The 24639-nt window shown below is 37.7% G+C and overlaps 1 protein-coding gene across 6 annotated transcripts in view; it reads right to left on the reverse strand.

Annotated features, from left to right (window-relative positions):
• Positions 1 to 719: 719 nt before the first annotated feature.
• The window catches only part of BTRC (beta-transducin repeat containing E3 ubiquitin protein ligase), a 180081-nt gene continuing 156161 nt past the window's right edge, over positions 720 to 24639 (reverse strand). For all 6 annotated transcript variants that reach the window (XM_063307064.1, XM_063307066.1, XM_063307062.1 and 3 more), the window contains 6 exons: positions 24083 to 24332; positions 23659 to 23777; positions 19917 to 20027; positions 17337 to 17415; positions 8352 to 8545; positions 720 to 3415 (listed from right to left, as the gene is read on the reverse strand). In XM_063307064.1, the coding sequence (XP_063163134.1) occupies positions 8384 to 8545; positions 17337 to 17415; positions 19917 to 20027; positions 23659 to 23777; positions 24083 to 24332 (721 nt within the window). In that variant the 3' untranslated portion in view covers positions 720 to 3415; positions 8352 to 8383. The remainder of the gene's footprint in view (positions 3416 to 8351; positions 8546 to 17336; positions 17416 to 19916; positions 20028 to 23658; positions 23778 to 24082; positions 24333 to 24639) is intronic.

Consider the following 24639-nt stretch of genomic DNA (forward strand, 5'->3'; position numbering starts at 1 on the left):
AAACTAGGCAATCTCTTTGATATGTAACTTTACTGAAAGGGAAAACTGCTGCAATGTCTTAAAAGGCTATGACTTTGAAAGCAGACAGAATCACCAACTGAAATTTCCCTATGGTGCTCTATAAAGGATGAGTTGCATCTATGCTTTATTCCAGTAGGCATGTTATAAATCAGGAGGAAGCTAAAATTATTTTATCAGAGATGCTGCTTCCTCAATGTGCATTCTAGGAATCTGAACCCAGTTGGAGTCAGCGTGAGGGGGACAATTGTGCTTTCATTACCATTGTTGGTTCACTCTCAGCTGGATATATGGGGTCGTTATCAGAAAAATGGAGGTTGAGGATTACCTAAATATACAGTTTGAGGAATAACTCTTTTTACAAGGTTTTCTGTTTCAGGAAAATAATAATTTGACTATTTAGAAAGGGAAAGAAAAATAATTATGTATAGCTAGCAATGTTAAAAATGCTTCACATAGGCTTAGGACCAAGAAAATTTTTAAAGTTTTTAAAGATTTTCCCAACCCAAGAGGACAGTAGGAAATTACACATAGACAACCATTTCTCCTGATGATGCTGTTAATTCCTAGATGCATTTGAATTTCACTCAGAAAGAGTGAAACCCGCAAAGGTTTAATTTTGAGAAGTGTGAAATCCCACTACTCACATGAGCTCAAAAAGATTCTTATCTGTGAGACCAGAAAAGAGGAATACACATATGCAGCTTTTTCCTTAGTCTCTTATTTAATCAAAACAGATTTTGTTAATTGCATAGTGGGGTGCTTCTCCCATACTAATGTAATAAACAGACATAAATTCTTAAAATAATCTTTTAAAACGTTCAGCTTCCCTGATGCTGGCACCATGAAAATGGCTCAGCATTATTACAAGGGGATTCCTTTATTCAGCTGTGTCCCTGACTGAACATTTTTTGTTTTAAATAATCAACTTCCAGTAGTAGAAACACAGATTTTTACAGTAAGGATTTTTCTTATGACTAAGATTTAGTTGTGCTCCAATCTGTTTCCATTGTGAATGTGAATAAACATGCCTGCTGATTTCCGTAAGACAAGGCTGTCTACGATTAACAATTTCATTCCAAAGCAAATTTCACTTTAGATATGTGAGAATTACATATCTACCCAATCCATTTCATGTTTTTTACAGAGAAAAGACAAGGTGGAATATTTAGAGCCAATGAACAACAAAGCCTTAGTTTTGGGCTGGATATTCAGCAGACTGAAGGCTGAAAACTTAAAATTTCTTTCAAGTTCGTGCAGGGTGAAGTTGAAAGAAAAAGTCTTCCTTTTGCAGTTACTTCCATGGCAATGAATGATTTATCTTCATTCTATCAGAAAAGCTCCATTTCAGTTGTTTTCCTTGAAATGGAGACAGGAAAACCTAATTACTTTCTCCATGAAAACCTATTTTATACATCAAGATTAACTGGCCAATACTTGTTCAGAAACAAACAGCACTAAAATGTTTGGGGAAAACGGCAGGAAGGAGGAGGACTGACTACAGAAGCAGAGTTGCACTAGCTACGTCTTACCCTATTTAAAACTCCTCTGGGAGCAGGGGAAAGCAATCACACATCTGCAAACATTGAGGGCATTCTGGAGAGAAAACATTGATTTAAATCAGTGCTTCCCTATCTCAGCAACTTCAACTTTGATTTGTGGACTTCAACTCCCATAATTCCCCAGCAAGTCCACACATTTTAAAATTGCCGAGGTTGGGAAATGCTGATCTTAAGAGAAAGATGAGAATAATCTCTTAATACTCTGTTCTACATGTTGCATACATGGCAAAGGCTGTAGTCCTTGTTGACTTAGGAGAACAGTGATTAATGGTGTTAAGGGAAATGGTGAGTCTCTAAACATAATGAAGAGTTAAATATGAAATAAATGTACTCTTTCTTCCCCTCCTGCTATAGGAAGTAGTGTGGAATAGCAAAAAATTTCTGAACTCAGAAGAACATCTAGACACACTCACATGTTGGATTAGCATTATTTCTCCCAAGAAAGCCAATGTCTCAGGCTATACTTCCTTGATGATATGAATCCAGATCATAGATCATATGCAGGATGAAAAAACATGGACAAAACCAGTTGCCCAAATATTCTTTGTTCCCATCAACTTATGACCCACTGTGACTGCCATAGCAAATGACCAATAGTCACTATGAATTATACTGGGGCAACTGCTACTCTAAAGTGAATAAAGTGAATTTGCCTGCCTGGCAACATAAACATCTTATTTTCTGGTATTTCACACTTAAAAACAAGCCTTTGCCAACTGAATTAAACTCTTACCTCCTGATGCTCTGAGTTGGTGACTACCTAATGCTATCATGTGATTACTTAGAAATATAGAACAAGTTTTTTTTTCTTTTCCTGCATGAAGTCCACCCATAACCCTTCAATATTCTTTTCCATTATTTTCTCTTCCTACATAAACTGGTCTTGCAGCTTAAAGAGCTGAGCTCTCTTAAAGCTGAGATGTGGAGTCATAACATCCATTCTTTTATTAGTTCCTTTCCAATTAGGTGGAAGAATATACAAATGTTAGCCCACTCACAAACAATTCAACCAGGTTAGTAGGAAGAATATGATTTTTTTTTGCAAGCATTCATTTAATGTAGATGCAGGAAAAAGGTAGGAAGATACAAGTGTATAGGGAACCCTGTAGTTTCTGTCACTTTTTGTACTATATTTCCTTATTTAAATATGAAATCCACTAAAACAATGAAATTGATGATCAATAAACCTCTCCATTTAAGCCATATTAGGCTTACAAAATAAAACTTACATTTTCATTTACTGGCATCTCCCAGACCAACATTTGATACCGATAAATAAATGCAAAGGTCTTAACTGAAATTGTTTTAAACTTTCATTATGACCATCTAGCTAGTTTCTGGCCACCTGGGCCTTCATTTGGCATTCACCTGGAATTTCTTTAAAGTCCAAGGCCATCTTACATTGAAGGAAAGGGGCCATTTATACAAGTCTCAAAAGTTAGAGGCATCAGCCAGCTGTTCCTCTCTTACTTGCACATCAAAAGGGATCTCCCAGTTGAACGATGGTAATGATTTTTCTGCTTAAGAGCAAAGCAAGAAATTCTGACAACATGTGAAATATATTTATAGGAAGTCTGCACGCAGGACAAGAGTTGAGGGGACAGTGTGTGAAGAGGGAAAGCGTACACATCAGTCATTCAGGAAAGATAAAAGAAATCTTTGATATAGCAGCAGTCAAGCAGTCAGCTGTGCTAAGAAGAACTTGTTTGAGATCAACTGCATGAGAACTTGATTCCAGAAGCGTCTGAGAGCCTCTGTCTCTTCAGTAATATCTGTTTTGAGGGTAAATCTTTTGCCCTGGCATTGGCAGACCATTTAAGTATCACAGCTTAGTCCTGAGGAAAAGAAAGACAAGGAAGTAACTGTTCGTAATTCATAACTTTGCAACCAGAACTTAATTTACATGCTTTACAAATTAGAGAGGACTAGATTATTCTTTTATTTGAATGTGTACACTTGTCATATTAATCATGGTACATGTAATGCATGAACAGCTCTACAGAACTGAAAGAAAAAAAAACATTTTCTGGGGCACAGAAGAGTTCTGTCTTTCTGCATTTATACATGATGCATAAAAATATACTGAAACTTTAACATAACCTAAAATAAAAATCATGCATACAGCTGAACTTGCATGAAATGAATGCACCAACAGTTCTGTGAATGTAGTATAACTGTGTATACTTGGAACACAACTCTTTTGGGTCCTAATTGTCATAGGAGATAGGGTTGTTTTAATTTATTCTTAGTGAAGTGATTCTGAATAGAATAGATTTCAGAGGGGAAAGAGACTGATAAACCCACAAGAAGAGTGAATTAATGAATAAATAATTGAGAGACGTAGTAGAAAAGAGACCATCAACTTGTACTGCGTTTATCCAACCACTGTGCTGCAGTCAGAATGACAGGCTAAGGCCTACAGATCAACTTCAAATAATGGCTGTGTTGTAATACATAGGGTTAATAGAGACCCTAAGTGACTGCTTTGGATAACTGATTTATTAGACTCCACCCTTCCATCTCTGAACATTTAAAAATCACAACAGTAAATAAGCAGTTCTTCATCACAATCTCTGTGATTCACACATATGGGTGAGTAATGGCTTTCTTACCTAGTGGAGACACACTTAGTTATGAGCACACTGCAGGTAAGTTTTCTTTCCTGAACAAGCATTCTGTTGAGGCCCCTCAAAAGTATGCCCAGCAGGGGATCATTCTAAGGCATATAGCTGAAGCTGCTGCTGTTCTTTTTGAAAGTGACAAAAGGAGCAGTGAACTAACAGAAAAGCTTAATGGTTACAGTCATCTAGTTTGAGAAAGACTTGTTGATACCAAGAAGCCCTGACATGGATCTTGGTATCTAACAAAGAGATGCAGGTTCTTCTGAGGTGACACAGTGTGGGTTAGACAAAAGAAAAAAGCCCAAAGCACATCCAAGTAATTCGGTTCCATTCCATCTAATTGCTCAGTTCATGGAAAAAAGTGCCAGATGACATTCCAAAATAGCTTTGAGAAGGAAGGAAACACCTAGTGTTAAAACAACTTATTCCCTCTGATATATCAGAGGCAGCTCATCACAACCTACAGCACAAAGTCCACTGGTTTGGCATGCCAGACTGATGGCAATTAGAAATGCTGTCTTGATAATAAACATAAAAGGCATGAAGCATTTGGCCTGAAGGACTTTCTGTTAAACCTGTCAAAATCAGAGAGAAGTTCCATACGAGAGTAAAACTGAATGGGATGGAAGAGTCAAAGATTTAAACAACCTTTAAAGAAACATCTAACAGTGAAATATGTGGAAAGTGACACTTGTTGAAAAGGACCTCTAAAAGAAGCAGTAGCTACAAGGCTAACCTTGGGAGAAGAGTGAGAGGGACCCATCAGTCACAAAGATAAGAAGTTCAGAATATTTTTAAGGAAACAATTAAGCAGGTCTATGCCTTAGCGGCCACAACGTTTGAGAATCATTAACATTATAGTTCTTTGAATGTCAGGTTTCTATGCTGCATTCATGATCTCGTGGTCCTGAGAACTCAGCCTCTGTGAAGTTCCCAAGTGGAGACGAAGGATTCATTAGGTTACATTACTGCATCACCCTTTCTGCATGTGAATCACGGTAGTGTGTGGAACTCTGCTCAGATCCCAAGGAAGTTAAAAGCAAACCAGGGACGATGGAATAATGAAGGGTGTGCAGTCCATATTGCCACACAGCATCTTCAGCAAGACTCTGGTAGGCAAAGAGAACAGTAGAACGGGATGTAAGAAAGGCATCTGACTAACAGAACTGAAAGTGGTGAACGAGAATTGATGCTGACCCTACTGTAATTCTGATCGTTCTGTTGGTTCTGGGCTGCAAACAGTTCTATGTTTGGCTTTCCCCACAGTGAAACAAGACAACAACAGTTGGGTGCAACTGCCAGTCATGAGATAGCAGGTGATTGACTCAGTGAATCTGTTAAAATATCCTGACCACAAGATGAACTGTGATGAGATACATTTTGATTCTACTCTAGTTCTAAATCTGAACCTACAACTGGGTGAGGGATTTCCTAATGGCCTATTTATTCAGGTACCATGTAACTGAATGTAACTTGTCTAATGTCATTTGCACTGTCTGATGTCTGTGGAACGCTCCAAAATCTTGCATACTGCCAAACCACTGTACACATGTGTAGTTAGCATATGCATTGGTGGTAAAAAGGAGATGTCATTAGTAAGTTGTGTTGATCTATCCTCCTATGGAGCCATGAATGTTGGTTGGCATGGTAAGTATTTACTTTACAACAAAAAAGGGCATTGTTAAACTCTTCCAAGAAAAAGCAACATGGGTTGCTCAGCAGGATGAAAACACTGCCAGTTTCATTGGTAATTGTGCATCTAAAACTATGGCTGTCACTATCACCCTTCATCAGCATGCCTGGCTCTACTCCACAGGTCTCATGCAGGAAGCAAGGGCATGTATTAAAGACCTGCTGTTTGACAGAGAGGGACTCTTAGTAGTAAAACTGATGATATCCTCAATTAGGTTCAAAAATTGGCTTACTGTTAAGTGTATGGGCCTGGTACTCTCAACGAGGGGGGCCTCATTGAGCACAAGATATGCACACTATTTCCTAAAGGAGCCATTGAAAGGCTTTCACTCTTTAAACTGCAATATGAGTTTTGTGATATGTTACAATATTGAGAGAAAATGGTGTCTTTGTATCATACTTGATCTTTGGAGTATGAATTATTTCCTATCAGTCCAAAAATTCCATATGGTTTCTCACATCCGAAAGGGCAGTGTTTTTCACCAATGGATCTAAAGGATGTCTATTCCATATTTCATCACTTTCTGAGTTTTAAAGTGAAGACACAAGCTTATGAGATCCATATGCTTTCCTCTGCATTAGCTACTGCCCCCATGGTTTCTCCAGATCTACAGTTGTCATAATAGGCCATTTGAGGTTTTGTGGAATAAGAGGTTATCCTTATTTGGATTATTTTTTGCTGTTTTTGACACATAGTGGCATCACCTTTTAAGTGTGTAGATTATGTGCTTGACCTATCGTCCAATGTCAACTCCTTGTCAACTAAGAAAAGTCTTCTTTGTTGCTTTAAATCTTCAGATCATCAGCACCCACCTGGAATATTGCATTTCTTCCAGATAACAGGTGCAGGTCAATTGGATGCCTGATTTTATTTCCATCTCTTGCAGGTCCATCTTGCAATTGCAGGTCCATCTCATTGGTAAAACATATGATGGTCATATCAGATGATATCTGTGGATAGTCTCAAAAGGTCTCAAAACCAGGAGCTATAGAAGGTTGACATATGAATTTCTGCTCTTGGGTTATCCACACAATGGATCAGAAAGTGAGTACATTCTTGGGTAACGATAGAGTTGAAAGCCAGACATAATGGGGGTACTAATCAAAATACTCCTGCCAGCATGAGGCATGAAGACTCTAAGTGTTTGGGGTCTGGATTATAATGGCATGCAGTCAAGCCTGACCACTTGGAACAAAGAAAGCATGGTGAAACATGCCTCTGAATTGCAGAATGGCTACAGAGGCATGACTGAGAGCTAAGACAGGCGAAAGGCTTACACCTTATCTCCCTTTCTGGCAGACTCTATCACAGACCTTGTGTTCTGGTATAAGCTAGAGGGGTTCTTACTATCAAACATACCTTGGTTGCCAAATTATATCCAAAGCCATAGGAAGGATCACTATAAATGATGCATCTTGTCTTCCTCTTTTTGATCCTCAGAGCCACTTAAAAAGGTACATTTTACAAATTGGATTGAGGGACTTCTCTTGGTATTACCTTATATCAATGAGGCTATATGCACTGACATTAATCAATGTGATAACCGATGAGCCTAGATCTGTGGCCCACTTGTAAGGCTCAGCAGTGACATAGTAACTGCAAAGTGAGCAGCCCAGAGGCTACGGACAGCATAGTTTCTGCTGAATCACCTGTGGTAACAGCTTGGCCTCACAGGAATGCCTTTAAGTGGGAAAATAAGTTTCTGTGGGCCTGCCCTGGAAGTGATGGCAGAATTTTACAACATACCTTTTTCAAAACATATTAGGCAAATGTAGTGCTTCCCTAATGCTGATACTCTGAATTTGCAAAATAGTGTACAAATGGCCATTCGTATAAGACTAAAGTACATTTAAAATGAAGTAGGCAGTTGTAGTGCCTACTTATGTTATAGTGGTTGAAAGAGGATGGATGGAAACAGAGGTAGACATGTTAAAGGTGGTCAGAATTCCCTCCAAAATCCTGAGTTGGTACGTTTGTGGAAATCACAGAGATCACAGTGAAGGATCACATATACACTGTATAGAGTTTTTGGTGTATTGAACAGCAGTGCCCAATCCCAATCTGTACAAGAGCAGTGCCCGATTTCTATGTTATCTTCTTTTAATACTTTTAGGTTCTTGATTTGAGGCATATCCCCCTCCCTCTATTCCTTTATAAATTCCAGTTGAGAACTTTTGTTATTCAAAGGATTATTATGACACACAAGGACAGTACATTATCTGTTTATTAATAACCATCTGGTTAGATTTTCTCAGACAGAAAGTTTCAGTGAGAAATGGGATGGCTGGTTGGAAAAAGTGGCAATAGGGTGACCATAATCTTCTTTGGGATGCTGAGGAATAGTCTCATTTCAGGAATTAAATCCTTAAGATGCTATAAGCGACATGACTATTTATACCACTTGCCTCACCATTACACAGCCTATCTGATGCCTCTCAAGAGTTCTTTTGTCTTTACCTGTGCAAGTGCGATCTAGAATATAGTGCCATTTATCTGGATATGTAAGTATATGTTCTGGATGGGGAGTGGTTAGATTCTGCTTGCGTAGCTGGATCATTCAGGAAGTCCCAGATAAGGATAGTGTCATCATGTGAGCTGCTGACAATTTGAAATTCATCAAACTGGAGTCGAAAAACTCTGCCAGAATGTTCCTAGACAGAGAAAAGACAACCCAAAGTCACACTTTCCTAAAGTTATTGGGTAAGAATAAAACATATTTTGTATTTACTTTATACTCTTAAAGCAAATACATCTTTGAAAAATAGTTTGGCTATTGTTAATAGATGGCCTAAAAGTAGGTTTATAACCCAATTCCTTCATCTGGCAACACTTCAGTGACTCTGTCTGAAAATTCTGAAACTAGCAGCATTGTTGCCAGGACTTTTAAGACTGTGCAGGCCTTAAAAATAATTTGTAAGAAAATTTCAGATCTTGCATGAGCCCAGACTCCTCAGGATTAGCATGAAATTTAAAGAATAGCTTCCTTAAAGCAATAGCATCTTTTTTCAGGCTCTTGCTGAAGCCTGAAAAAACTGGGCTGCTTTAATGAATAGCAGAGAGGTGTTGCATTCATGTGAAGTCCAAAGGAATTATTTCAAATCATTTTCAAAGTGAATATAGCCCTAATAATGACTACATAACACAGTACTTATTTGCTTACTTTGACATTTACTAGTATCTTGAGATATCACTGAATCAGTTTTTATTATTTACAGAACACATTTTCAAGGCATGGATGGTTAAGGAGAAAGCTAAAAATATGTTGGGAATCTGGACCCTTTGCAATCTGGGAAGGTACTGTATACCAGGCAAGTGCGAAACAATTTCCATACTGACTACCTGAAGCCCAAAATAGCTAGTTCAGGTACAAAACAAATCACGTATTTCAAAACAGGCTATTCTGGTTCAAGTTCAGAAAAAATGCAGGTGCTTTGGATGACAGCGTTTTGAATGCCCCATTCTATTTTAGATGTGATTGGAAGTTGTCCTGACTACCTTTTAATTTCTGCTGTCTGGGCTAGTACAGCAGAAGACTTGTCATGTCTCTTCTGCTATTGGCTTAGGCTAAGTAATAGAGTTTGGACTAAGCAGCAGGTATTTGTGGACCACACAGTACAGTGAAGGAGCCATTTTGGATCTGACTGTGGTTAGAGAAAGAGATTGCTTTTGAAAAGGACATTGCTGTGAGAGATCACTGGACTCATGCTGGAGTGGTGGTGGCTGGTGATAATTGCTGTATAGCTGGTTACCTGCCTCTGAGACAACCCTACAGCCTGAATTCTTTTTAGTCAGTCTATTCTTTTTTAAATCAGTTCTGAGGTGTGGGGGGCGTCCCTCTAGATTTCCTTTCCCCTTGTTTTTTTAAATCAATCAACTTTTGAGTTTAAAAGAGCATTATTTCCTCCAAAAAAGCATGGTTGCTTATTTGGGGGAATTCGCTTCATTAGGTGTGCTCATAGACAGACACACGTATACTGGTATTGAAAGCATGGTGCTTGCTAAATAGAAACACAGCCTTTTCTCTTTCTGTTTTAGGGTTCCCTCTTCCACTCCACTCTCCAGTTTAGATTTACATAGAAACATCAGCAAACTATACTGCCCTATTGAAACAAGTTAATGGCTGGGAGAGATATTTTAGATAGGCCAGGCTTTTATGGTTGTGGGAGGGGGTAGGGAATGGGCTACTATTGCAAGGAGCTGATTTTAGGCTAGCATCAGGGTGGGTATGGCTGAAGATGGGCCCAGTGTACAAAGGTAGGAGTCCCTCCTCCTTTTGTAGGCAGAGGTGGTAGTTTTGACACTTCAGCTAGGAAGCCACTCCCTTCCTTTTGGAACTCAGGGCAAGACTGAGGATCAGGCCCTCCTGAATCTGACTCCACAGCACATAACTGTTTGGTGACCCACAGATGCTAACAGACTGTCCACACCAACAAAACATGAATGCTGCAGGCCAGAAGGAAGCACTGCATGCTTGTTATATTATCTGCAACCACTCCAAAGGGGATGGACAAGAAGCAGCTTTCAGCCATGGAGATACATAGGTAGCTAGGTGGTATCCTTCCTATCTCTGGCAGTTCTAGGCTACCTTGTTACTGACCATTGACAATGTACCTGCTCTCAGTCATGGCAAGATGCCTGCACAATTGCTGAAGCAGCAATCTAGGGACAAGTAAGAGGGTGGTCCAAAGGTATCAGATGTAGCACATGCTATCACACAGATGACAGTGGATTATCAGTATTTAGCATGGTAGACAATGGTGGATTCTGATGCCTCCTCCATCTAGTCATCCTGGACCAGATCCCTTCACATACACTATTTTTAGGAGGCAGATAGTGGCTGCCCTGCATTACTGATATAGGAAGCACTGGGACTGTTGCAAGCAGGAAGTTCCACTACTTATATCCACTTCATCTAAGACATTTAATCCAGCTGAGATGATGTGTGTGTGTCTTGCCTCTTCCTCAACACAAGGAAGGGATGGGAAGACTGAGATGTCTGTTTCTGTATAACCCAGCATCTCCTATAAAGTAGGATCTAAGCAAAGGAGGGTGCTGCTTCATAATGGGTTTAGAGTTCCATCCAGTGGAACTCTGCTTAGCTGCTGTTCAAGCAGCAGGTGGCTGTGTATGATGTGACAAGGTATCTGACAGTGAGTCCTGAGTCCTGGATGTGGGAACACATGGTACAACAGTTTCTGTATTAAAAATGTTCACACTGAACCAGGTCTCTTGATGTTTTTCTATAAAAATCCCCCAGGAGGAAGCTGGACTCCAAAATACTGTAAGAGCTTTGGCAGCCCAACTTCACACCAAATGCAATTGCTGAAGCCCTTCAGTTCTGAGTAAGCATTTGTGGTTTCTAGTCTCTGTGACCAAAGAGTGAAGAGGAAAATAGTGGCACTGGTGGAGAGATCACTAGGCTTCAGCTAGGAGGGAGTAGATCATCCAGTAGATGCTACACCCTTAGCAGCAGCCACTTCCCCTAAGGCCTCATTTCTGGCATGGGGTTTTCCTTGGCAGGTCCAAGCACATCAACCTCAACTTGGGGCTGTGTGCTTGGCACATGGCCAGAAGAAAAGGTGATTTCTATTGGCTTGTTCCATTCTGTGCTGGGTGGCCAGGTTCTGCAGTGGTTGTCAAGATGTAGATCTCTTGTCCACCAACAAATATTCTGAATGAAAGGGTTTTATCCTGGACAGGTTATTTATATCTCATTCCTCACATCTGGATGCTGACTTGGTGGAGCAACTTGTCTTCTGTAAAATGAACCTCCCCTTGCTGGATAACCCCAACTTGCCACTGGAGAGGAATGAGCCCCAGACCCTCACCTCATTGTCCAGATGGGCAGTGCCCATCACCCATTGCCCAGATATTACCAATGGAGGTGGTGGATGTTCTTCCTAAGATGCCAATCATTTACTTATCAGAAGAAAAAAATCTAGGATAACTCCCTGGATCATGTTACCCAGTTCCTTGCACAGTCAAACAGGGTGCACTGGCTCTAAGGCCACATGCACTCATAACATGTATATAAAGCTCAGGTGATTGTATGGAAGAAAAAGAAGGCTATCACTACCCCTGAACCTATGACACTCCCCCCATCCTGCCACTGTTTGATACCTGGAAGGGAAGTTAGTGCTGTTTTTTTTGTAAAGAATCTTATTGGGGGACTTCTGGTGGGGACATGGCTGACTGAACAGCTGTGTCTGCAAACTCCGCAGACAGAACTGACAGTGGCAGGTTTTTTTTGGGCACAGGCAGGCTTTTTCCCGAAGCCCAAGAGCGTTTTCACAGACAAAGAAAATCCTTGGAATCATCCCATCTGCCCTCTGGAACAGTGACTTATAGCCTGAGAATCGCAAACAGCGTTTGTGCCGATCGGGTAAGAACTGCCAGGAGGCCAGGGACGTCATCATTTCCAAGCCTCGCTGTAGCCTTAAAGGGACACTAGGTTGAGCCACCCCAACTCTAAATCACCCAATTTATATATTCTTTAAGTTATGCACCCTAAGAGAGACTTTCTACAGCAAGGAGAAGCGCTCTCTCTTGGTGCCTGTCATTATTTCTGGGATTAATTTTCAAAAATCTTTTTAAGCTTTGGTTTGTTTTCTCATTGACATTGAGGAGGACTGAGAATAAATAATTGTCTCCCTGTTATTTTTGTATTAAATTTGAAGGATTTAATATTTTCCTGCATATTGAATTTACTGTTCTGAATCTTCAGCTTTCTGCTCACTTTCTCTGGAGCTGCTTGTTAGCATATTTTCTCTTATGTCAACAACTTTCTCCAATTCTCTTAACTCATTAACTCCTACTCTCACTGGTCAAGTATCTAGGGGGTGCCATAATCTACTGCCTGAAACATGGAGGATTTCAAGGAGACTCTCAGTTTCGTTGTGAGCTTCGCTGTGAGTTTAAATAGATCTTTCATGATACCTGTCAAGCTATTTTGCAAGACATTCCAGACACTGCAAAAAATATAAGCTTTAAAATGTGTCATCTGGCTGAGGATGTCATGGAAGAAGATGAAGATTTTAACAAACATAGAGATGTTTCCACTGACAGTGAGATTGAAGCTTTTGTTGAAATGCCAGGTGATGAATACATTTTAAAAGGTTAAAGGGTGCTAAAAGGGTTAAAGGGACAGTTTGACTTGCAAATTACAAATGGGGTTGTTTTTTTGATGGCATGTTATAGGAAAGAGGCAGCTCTGTTCTGTGGGAGGTTTTTTTTTTTTTGCTGAGAAGTCTGAGTTTCTAAGGGGGGTGGTTGGGCTGTTTGATTTCTGAATGAAAAATGCCTTGTGTGTAATATGGAGATATGTAAATGTTTTGGTATATTTTGAGGTGGGGTAAAGAATTAAGATTGTTTATCTGGATTGATATTAAGGCTTGTATAATTTCATTTTTCTTTAATGATGTGGATTAAGATTTACTGGATTACTTTTAAGATTTGTTTGATTTTTTAAGACTTATAAGGTATAATAATTACTTGGTTTTAGGTTTAATAGGGTTAAGATTGTTATAGTTTTATCAATTATAAAAGTAGATAATTTATATGTTTTTATAATCTGATTTTTATTATAGTGGACAGAAATATATAGAATACGGGTAGGAAGGAAATAATTAAATGTTGTCTTGGGGGGGAGTTGATTTAGAGGCTTCTTTCTTTCTTCTAATATAAGGGGAAGGAGCAAATGTATTTAGTGACTTCTATAATGTGCTAATGGAACAATTTATAGAAATTATGTGATCTTGGTTTGATATAGAGTAAGGGATTGATTATGGAAATTGCTGTGTATTCTTGTTGAAAGTCGGAAGTCACCTCTGTATGTAATCTTCAAAATTCTTTTTTCTTGTGTTTCACACTTTTTTAGTTATTTTCTTTTTGTAGGTTTTTTTGCTTTTTTGTAGTTTTTATCTTTGTTTCAAACTTAATAAAATTCTTATAAAAAAAGTAAAAAAGTAAAAAATCTTATTGGAGAAACTGGTCTTCATATGAGTAGATTGATGTGCAGGTCTTCAAAAGAAAAGTGAAAGGAATACTAGAATACCAAAATGTGTGTTTGTCCCTTTATGTGGGTGTGCTTTTCACACACATCTTACTAACAGAGCGATATTATTAACTGTAAATGCAAAAAGTACAAAGTTATTATAATTGACCTGCTCAGCTTAAGCACGTGTGCATTCTGTGCATATTCTTGGTTCCTGAGATTCAGGATGCATTTATATAGGCAGTTAGTCCTCATTTTTCAAAAACATTCTGAACTCTCCGCAGACAGCAGGACAAAAGAGAATGCACAGAATGTACATCCTCTTTTAAATTCATCACACCATTAATGTAGTTGTTTTTCCTTCCCCAAAGTTTTATGTTGTGGTTTGCTCAGCTACTTGAACATTGGTTCTTCTGGAGTTTTTGAGTATGGGTGCACTTGAAAAGTATTCAATCCTTTGTGCCCTTTTGTTTGTAGAAACTTCAGAACGTAGTTTAAAATGTTACCGCTCTATGCTGGATGGCCTGCTCAGCACACTATGCCTGCTCTTCTGCAGTGCTGATGCAGTCTGTGGTGCATTGTGCTGCAAAGGCATGTTTACACTTGGTGGTTTGACCTGTTTGCTGCAATTCTTTTGTGTTTTTAGCACTTTGTAAAATAAGTTGTTTTGCTGAGCAAGGTTGTATGCATGACTGTTACAATGTAAATGATGGCAGTGTGGCAGGGAGAATATTTTTGTACTTCCCAGGGTACAGCCTCTCTCCTGGGCAGTAACGCTTCTTTCTCAGTTTTACTAATGTTCTCATTCCACCAAACAGAAATTGTAATTCCTTTTTGTTTGCTTTTGGCAGCCAGCCTGTAGCAGGCTGTTGAAACAGGTACATCTGCAATTGAACTACTGAGGTAGAATCCATATTTTTGACTTCATGCAAGGTTAGGTTTAGATGACAATTTAGATTATGAGGAGGTTTATTTTAAAACAGTTTTGAAGGTAACCCCATTTGTGTCAATGGATTGACTGGAATTCATTTTCTTCAGGATGTCCTCTTGTCCTGGAGGATTTCAACTGAGTTGAAAAGGGTGTATGAAAGGTTAAGGTGTCTATATTCCTTTTCTTCTTATTTTAAATAAAAACACTGATCTAGCCTAGTAAACTTTCCTTACATTTCTTTCAATTATTATATACCAAGAACAAAAAAAGTAGTACATACATTTGAACATGAGTTCAAGGAAGGAACAAGGCAGCATATGGAAAAGATAAATCAAATTGCTTTCATAATGGGAGTTTTCAGAAATAGTTTTTCCCTTTGCCAATCTTTCTGCAAGCTGGTTTGCTGGTAGCACCCAGCATGATTGCTATATCCTATCTGTTCTGGTGACCCTAGATGAAATTAAGACAGCAAGAAGCTTGTTTCCTATGACCGAAACAATAAAAATATATCAATGTTTTAATAAAACACAGAACCCTTGAACTGGTTCAAGTTTTGTTCTGAACCACAGCCAACTCAAAATAATTTCACAAAATATAACAAAACGTATTTCCATTTTGCATTTACCCATAATGTTTAGTGCATTGAGAGTACATTGTTATTCTGTTTCCGCATTCTATTGTTCCTGCACGATCCCACTAGCCACTATGTTTTTTTCACATGCACTGTTTAAACCAAGTTACCATCTTTTCTTGTCTAGGAAATTATTTTCTGCTAAAAATGTTGAAATATTCAAAATATTAAGAGCTGAATACATGAGAAAGAATTGGAAGCACACTGTATAACTGTGTTAACTTCTGCTGTTGCTAAAATCCTGCCCCCTTTCATTGGTCTCATCCAGGAAAGCATTTGTTATATTCTTGTGCAATGAACATTTTTATATGAACTTTTCTCTTAATGCCTAAAAATTAAACCAGAAACCAGAAACAAATACTTTGTTCATTGGACAACACAGGTTTAATTTCAGATACAGAAGACAGAACAACAACTAGGATATTTTCCCAAATTGTGTAAACATCTAAAACTTAAATGTCTCTGCCCATCCTTCCTTGGATAAAAGTAGGAGACAACTTTAATGAAGCAATGAAATCTTAGGGTTTGTTTACCTTAGCGGCTTAACCATGAGCAGCAGGATTCACAATTCAGTCTCAGCTGAAGTGTGAACATAATCACTCAAGGGTAATGGATACTGACTCCCCTAGCACCTCATTAATGCTTAATGAATTCTACTCTGCTTCCCACATTTAATCCTCTATATTAGAAGGCAAAACAAAATGGTTCTTTTTTTTCACTTGCCTTCATAGATGATGAAAATCTATTTAGGGATATTGGGCAGAAGCCATTGATTTGGTCTATTCTATGAAATTTGACTTCTGATAAAGCGGTTTACTTCCGCACAACAATGTCTCATCAGAGGAAGAAACTTCAGAAGATGGGTCAGTTGATCTCACCATGTCCTCTGTAGTAAATGAGCCAAATCTAAGCACAAGGCCTAGGTTAGAATAACTCCCCGCTAGCCTGTGACAATCTGCCCAGGACCTGATCTAAACTATACAGCCACTCAGCCTAGTTGAGTGGCACTGAATTGAATATCAAAAAGCAGAAAATAACTATTATGTTATAAAATAGTTTAAGGGATGCCTTTGCAGCCAAATCAGGTTTGATGAGCACCAGCTGAGTAAGGAAGAATAGCTACAGTCTTCAATATAAAGCTCTCTAGGTGGGAGCAGCGCTTTATTGGATGCAACTATTGCTTCTGTGACTGGCTACTCTTGCAACTTGACTGTAGGAATTCCCTCATTTACAGGCACTTCATTCTGGACTCCAAATTTCACTCTTCCACTTCTGGAACTTTGAATAGGACTATTCTTTTTGCATGCCTGGTTGTGAGTAACTCCTTTTGTAATTAGGCCTTAAGACTGTACAATAGTGCTTTTCCTCTGCTAATCTCTAACCTCAGTCCAGAATTGGACATGTAAGAACTACAAATATATATATATATATCTTTACTATATATAAGTCCTAAACTACGGCCTGATGCCACTATTCTACCTTGGTACTCAATCTTTTCCACTTTATGCGGTGACAAATTGTAACATTAGGGCCACTGTTATTTTATATATGCCTCATCTATTAAAAACACAATCAAAAGAGATGCTGTCTTTTTTGTGGAGGAGCCAAATTTCACTCCAAATACTTCTGGAACTTGTCTTTAGATCCAAGCCCTAATAAATCTGGATTTAGTAAAGTTACTGAGAAATGGAACATTATATTGAGGGGATATAGCAACTAGAATGTCTACTTGCTTTAGCCAGCCCAGCCAAGACACTATAGGAGCTATAGTTCAATAAGCTACGGAGCATTACTTTGCCTATTAACTCCTCTTTCCTGTTATTCACCAAACCAGGTGAGATTTCATTATGCATTAATACTAGAACACAGTCAGTTGAAAGCTCTTACCACAAGAGTGCGCAGGCAGAGGGTTCCAGCAGGGGCACGTGGATCGAGTGCAGCCAACAGATCCCAGACTTTAATTTTTCTGATGATAAGGAAAAAATTTTTCTTAAAAAACAAGTATAAGGTAAAATTAACTGCCCACCACCCAACCCATTTAAGTCAATTTAATGATTAATCATCTTCCTTGGGGAAATCAATCAATCTATCTCAGTTAAAACAATCTCCCCAAATCTACAAGAGAGAAGCACATGAAGTACCCATTTCTTCAGAAATTTGCATTTCTACTCGAAGTCTCCTTTCTGCCTACACGGCTTACTATGCTATCAGAAGGAAAAGATTAAAGGGCACTAAAACTTAGCCTAATGACCAAAGAATAATTATGCTGTGTAGCTGCTCAATGAGATTCTTATAATAAACCATGCATATTGACATTAAAAAGCCCAACTGGAAGCAACTTTAGCAACAACCAAGCCAATCATGAAAACTTAGTGGAAGGAAACATCGTCAGGCATGTCTGTGGAGAGTCATCTAATATAATGGCTGAAATGTTAGACTAGGACCCTGTTCAAGCCCACTCTCAGCCCTGGAAGTTCATTGAGTGGCTTCTGGCCAGTCCAACCTACCTCACTGGGTTTTCTTGTGAGGAAAATTAGAGGAGGGAGTGCTGTGCCTGCTACCTTTTGTTCCTGGAGGAAAGGCAGGGGATATAAATCTAACAAATAAATGTGTGTCAGACCAAACCCATACTCAGCTATGATCCTCAGTTGATCATTCCCATCAAGTCACTGACTCAGTTCATTGCAATAACAAAGACAAGTTCTGAATCTGAGAAAGTAGTTAGAAGCTTCCTTACTAAGACTCAGTCTGTGTCCTTTTTCTTGCTCAAAAATAAAGAGGGCAAGAACAGGAGGAATGAGCTAGTTCATCTGGCTAGGGAAATATAATAATATGGAATTTCTGGTTTAAGCTAGCTGGTCTTACAGGTACAAGAAATAAATATTACGGGATACTATAATATAGTGAAATATGAATATTGGACACTGAGAAAACATTGACTTTTGATTACCCTGATTCATTCCTTATTCACATGAAAACAGAAATTATAGCAAATTTGCATCTTTAAGCTTTCTCTGAACATCAAACAGCTTCTTTCACCTCCACTGGTACCATTTTCTATATAACTTGTGAAACAGAAGGGTTCCTGTATTCAGAGTCTTTTTTGTGTCATAGAAACCTGCATAATCAGGATTTAAATGGGAAAAGCAAGCCCCAGACTCCAGAAGATCCTTCTTCAAAAAGTGTGCCCAACCTGGTGACAGTAGTGGTGATGGAGAATAGCTCAACCCTTAAGACAGGATTATAGAACTATCTGCAGCAGCTATTATCATGACTTCCCTATCCATATATGTAATGTGTAACTAGGATATAGAGATTGTGAATTCAAAATTAGCATAGGCAATAACCACTTCTATTCAAGAAAGAAGGGACAAAAATAGAGCTGGAAAAATTGCACCTCCAAGTTTTTTGCAAGCTCAAGAGTTAACTATGCTATTGCATAACACATCTGGAATGTCAGCATTTCTGGTTATTACTGATGAGAATCTTGTAGATTTTAAAAGTACAGGTTTTCCTGACACTTTATAGTTAAGTTCCAGCCTCTTTGTTGGCTATCTGTAGTAGCTTTCTGATTTTGTTTGGATAATAGTTTTGACATATAAATTTGCACGCAGCCTTTTCTGCCCAGGCTAATTTCTTCCAAATAACCTATATAATATTTTACTGTATATGGTAGCTCAGACTCCTCGATAGAACCTTTTCTTTCTCTGTTCCAATAGTAAATATGATGCTCTAGAAAGAAGAATCTTCTCATCTTTCAATACTGATCAAAAGGGTATATGAAAGCTGCATATGAATTAGGACTGATCCATACCAATGGATCTAAGTTTAACAGCTGGTCTCAGAAAAAGGAAAATGTGAAGCATAGTTGAAAGCACTAGAAGTTAAGAAACTATTATTTTGGAAGACAGCTTGTAGCAGAATGGCAAGTTAATCAGCCCATCACAATGAAAAGCTGATTCTCGGCTGAGACTCTGCAATAAAGATGACCCAGGATTTTTGTAAAGGATTTTACAAGCAGTTTTGAAAGCAATTGTTTAATGGGCACAAAAGGTAAGATAAGTAGGAAGAAACAAGAGATACAACGCAAATAAAAATAAAATTATTGGAAATTAGGTATTTTTAATATTCTAACTATTATTTATAAACCTCCCTTCTTTTGTTGGTCTCAATAAGATACCAATGAGAATATTATAAAAAGTTGATAAATAGCAAACTTGTGTTATTATAGCAAACAGTTCTACAACACCTGTAATATGATTTCTTCCGATTTTTTAATCTACTACCTGAATGGATCAAATGGTTTTCTTTTTTGCAGTCCACACTGCAGGCAGATTATTTTTTAATGAAGTGGTCTGATTTTTCAGAATAAGGTATTTCTAAATTTCTAGTTTTCAGGATTTAAGTCAGTTTAGGATAAATGGATAAGATATTCATGAGATATACATCTCATCATTAAGTTCTCACCCATCATAGGCTCCACTGACTATCCTCTTGCTATCAAAACGAATGCATCTCACCAGTTCTTCATGGCCTTCCAAGACCCGCAAACAGGCCCCACACTCAATGTCCCATAACCTGGTGGAACACAAGAGAAATAATCATTATGTGTTTTAAAACTCTATAATTGAATTACAAATTGCAAACTGAACCTGCTTAATAAAAGCTGAAGTGGGAGAACCTGAAATCTATCTAAATTCTTATTTTGTATCCAGAAAATATCAATGTTCAATGCAAAATCTGACTTCATTTCCAACAATTTCAGGAATAGCTGAGATGACCCTTAAGTCACTATCTAACTTGCTATTAGGACTAAATGAGGGACAGTTGAATCCAGATAAATTGTCAACAGTGGCCCACATGAACTTGAGATAAAATTTTCACATTAGACAATAGTATATTTTTGCTGGAAACTGAGTTGCTAGTGGAAAGAGACTGAGAAGCATTCCTCTATAGTTACATCTAAAATGTCTGTTCTTTGATGAAACATGCTATTGTCAACCTTGGTAAACTTTCAGGTTACTATCAAATTGCACTGCATGTGATCATTTTTGGAGCTTCTTCACAAGTGCCTGCTAATGCAGCTGCTAATTTATAAGTGAAATTGAAAGAAAGGAATATATTACCTCAATTGCAATGGCAGACTCATATTAAAATGATTGTTCAGCTATAAAGTTCTTATTAACCTGAGTATAGTGTACCTAATGCTTATAGTTGCGGATCCATTATAATACAACTAAAAGTTGACTTGTTATTTATATGAATCTGGCATAACAATATCTATAATTAGATAGTGCAAACCAGTTACTTAAAAGAGAATCCCGAATTTAGGGATTTGTAATTCAAGTCTGTAGGACCGTTGCCCTAGGGGAGCAGGTGTTGTTATACACTTTACGACCTATGGATAAAAAGACAGTTGTTACACATTTTATGATCCATGGAGCAAATGGCTATATAACTGACTGATCTAAAAGTGTCTCCTTCTGAAAAATAGTTCACTTTTACTTCATTTCTACTCTCTGCAAGTCCTCTGAAATGCAGCAATCAAGTTTGCTTTTAAGGTTTGCACTGAGGGTTTTTTTATTTCAACATATTTGTGGGAATGTGAAGAAGCAAAAAGGATGAATAGAGGAAACCTAGATAAGTAGAGAGAGATTCAGGAGATTTTTCAAGCAGATGGAGTTCACAGTTTTATCAGTTGAGTCTATGGCAGAGCCTTATTTTTGCTTTAATATTCTCTCCCCCTATAAAATAGGTTTTAATGCTATGGAAAAGTGATCAAAATAATTTTTCTGAATGTAGGGCCATTCTCATCAAAAATGCGTATAGGGAAACAGTTATCATATCCACTTCAACTATTTCAAAGGAAACACTGTAAAGATAAGTTTGTGATACTAGCCAAATTTAGTGTAGTGACATAAATTTTAGGAGAGTGATTAAGATTTTATTAGTAGCTCATGCTTGGCCCATTACCCTGCTCATTCTAGCTAATTCTGAACAGGAACTGCAGTATTAAGTAACAGTGTCTAGCCATTCATTCCTCACATTTTGCTACGGTCACTGAATTCTAGAGAATTAAATTTCATTCTGCTTTTGAGAGTTCAGTGTATATTCTGTTAAAAACCCTACAGTACATATTAATCAAGAGTAAGGAAGTAATACAGAATACTGAAATTATACTCAAAAAGTTTACAATCCACATTCAAAAGACAAGAGAGGGATGGAAGAAACACTCTACAAAATATGTTTGAATATTAATTCTAAGAAGCATATAGGTCAACTATGCACTCAACCTGAATTCTGCTGAGATACAACTGCCAACGGCAGCAAAATTCCAGCATAAGGTTTTTATTCCATGTAAGCAGAAAAATAATTGTATTCCTCTTTAAATTTATTACCATACTGAAATTTATATTAGTTTATTTTACTGTATGTGGTACCCCTGGTTGCTTCTCAAAGCTCCACAACATTTAACTGTTTCTTGTTGGGTTACTACTGGTGTTTGTGTGTTCCAAATATTATATTTTTAGGTTTATCCTTTTTGACTTTTTTTTCCTAAATAAAGATGATAAGCTAAATCTACTAGTACACTTCCAAGATCATAGCAACAAACAAATCTATTTCAATCCAGGTCTCTGACCTTAATTCCAGAGAATTAAACACAGTAGGAAAAGAATTGATACACTAATTGGAATAAGCCCTGTTGACCTAATAAAAAGAGCTACCTTAACAATGTTTATAAACTCAATGAAGTTTACATCTTTAGACTGCTAGTAGTAACTTTTTAAATTGACCTTAAGCATCAACTCAAAGCAAGCTTGAAATCACATTATTCATGACTGGTGTAGAAACTTTATGCCAACACAGGAAGGCACTTCTGTCTAAGAAATGTAACAAGGATTGGGACACTGTCATTGGTGGAAAGAAGAGCACCTAAAGGGAAGAATGTTTTCCAGTAAGTCTATAAATATTTACATCAAAAGAAAGATTGGGCTGGGCTGAGCTGGGCTGGGCAAAAACTTGTGCCTGTAGAGAGACAGTTCACTTTAAAAAATTAAGACAGCTTTTAAATTAGTAAAGTGGATTATATAGGAAGACACTGCTTCCTGCTTATTCACTTTCTTATTCACAATCACTTCCCAAGCAGTAGATTTTGCCTATCATTTGCCTTCCTATCACATCCCATCTAACTGTCATCACTGGAACAACGTCTCAAAAATGCACTCTTTGAAGTATGAAATGGACTAATGCTTGGTTTATTTCTGGTGAAGGCAGAGCAAGCGGACTTCCTGATTCGAGGCCACCTGTTTCAAAAAGGGCCCAAGGCCAAGTGCTATGAGAAAAAATCAGTTGATAGGTATCAGTTGGGTTTAAGAACTGTATTAAAAACCTCTTAGTGCAAATCCAAAATTTTAGTAGTTATACCAACTGTGAAGGAAAGCAATCTTCATTAACAGCCCACACAAACTCTTTCACACATGACACTTGGAGAAACAAGTCCATCTTTATGTTGGCTTTTAAATGCCATGGAAAACAAAAACATCTAAATAGCAGTTGAACCTACAAAACTGTTTTCAGAAACACAAATATAATTCAAAACTCTGTAGCATAAATTATTTGGTTAAGTTTGTTCACTGTTTATTTTGCACTTTTGCATTACGAGGCAATCACAGAATAATTTTTTAAACTTTTCCTTCTTTTAATTCTGATGTTAAGTTATGGTCATATATTTTACATGCTTAATTTGGATTTGTGTGATCCATCCACTATGGCTTGTAAACAGTGGGATTTTTCCCTTTTGGGATGGGTTTGCACATCATCTAAGCCAAATGATTGATAAATAAATAAATAATAAAATTGAATTAAAATAAATGAATGACATAAAATCTGATTTATACATAGCACTAAATCATTAAATACGATCTCTTATTAATGAGTGTAGCAAGTATGCCAGACAGAGAAACAGAAAGATAACACATATTCCAAACAGCTTATTACAAACAAATAGGTGTAGCAGTAATCTACTGCTTCCCTACTCTTCTAAAATAAGAAATGATGAATAAGGAATCCAGTGTGTGCACAGAGGCTTTATGTCGAAGTACTTTTGTTGGGAAAAGTTGTATTAAGATATACCACTGCTATCTGCATGTCTGCCTGCCTTGACTCAAAGAGAGGCAGCGCTAGTCAATGCTAATCTTATACTTCATACCTAATTGTATTATCAGATGAACCACTGACAACTAGTCTATCTCTATACTGTAGACATGCAATGCCTCGCTTGTGGCCATTTAAGGTACGCACGAACTCACAGGTACTTGTGTTCCATACCTGTAAGAGATACACAAAGAAGAAAAATGATTATTTAGGAAATATTATATCTACAACAGGTATTTGTGTGAGAAAGCCTTAGATTGTTAATAGAACCAGAGTGATGAAACGGTTAGAGTGTTGGATTAGGATTAAGGAGACTTTGCATCAAATCGTGACTTAGTTTATGGAGTGACTTTAGGACAGTCACACATTCTTTCAAGTCTTACCTATTCACTGTATTCCTTAATTCAAGGTAGAATATAAATGAAAGAAATACAATAAATAAATACATATCAAAATCATACTGATTTCAAGGTTTGCACCTTTATAGTTCTATCCCCTGATGCTGACACAATGTATTTGTCATCAAAGTCTACCACGTTGACGGCTGCTCTGTGTCCAACCAGAACCCTTCGCAGAGTAATGTCTGTTGGGGAGGCCATGTCCCAAACAGCAATGGAACGATCTTTAGAACATGTCACCATCATGCCATTATTAAAGCGCAGGTGCAGTACCGCTTCACAATGATGGATTAGCGTGTTGAGCATCTCACCCGTATTTACATCCCACACTCTGGAATTCATGACAAAAAAGAAGATGGAAAAGAGAAGATAATGAGCTTCCTATAGTAATTATAAGCTTCCCATCAGTACATGAAGTATCACAAATCTCTTGGAAAAAAATGTGTTAAATGTCAGCCTATAAGCTTATTTTGAGAGGAATTGTTTTAGGTAGCACATGTGAGATTTAAAAAAAAGTTATTACAATAAAAGGACATCTCCCTCTGAGTAAGTTTGTAAAATAGGATATTCTTATATCCATATCCATATCCATATCCATATATATATATATATATTCATAGCTAACGAAGTACATAGTC

The sequence above is a fragment of the Candoia aspera genome, chromosome 6, assembly GCF_035149785.1.
Source record: "Candoia aspera isolate rCanAsp1 chromosome 6, rCanAsp1.hap2, whole genome shotgun sequence".
Lineage (NCBI taxonomy): Eukaryota > Metazoa > Chordata > Lepidosauria > Squamata > Boidae > Candoia > Candoia aspera.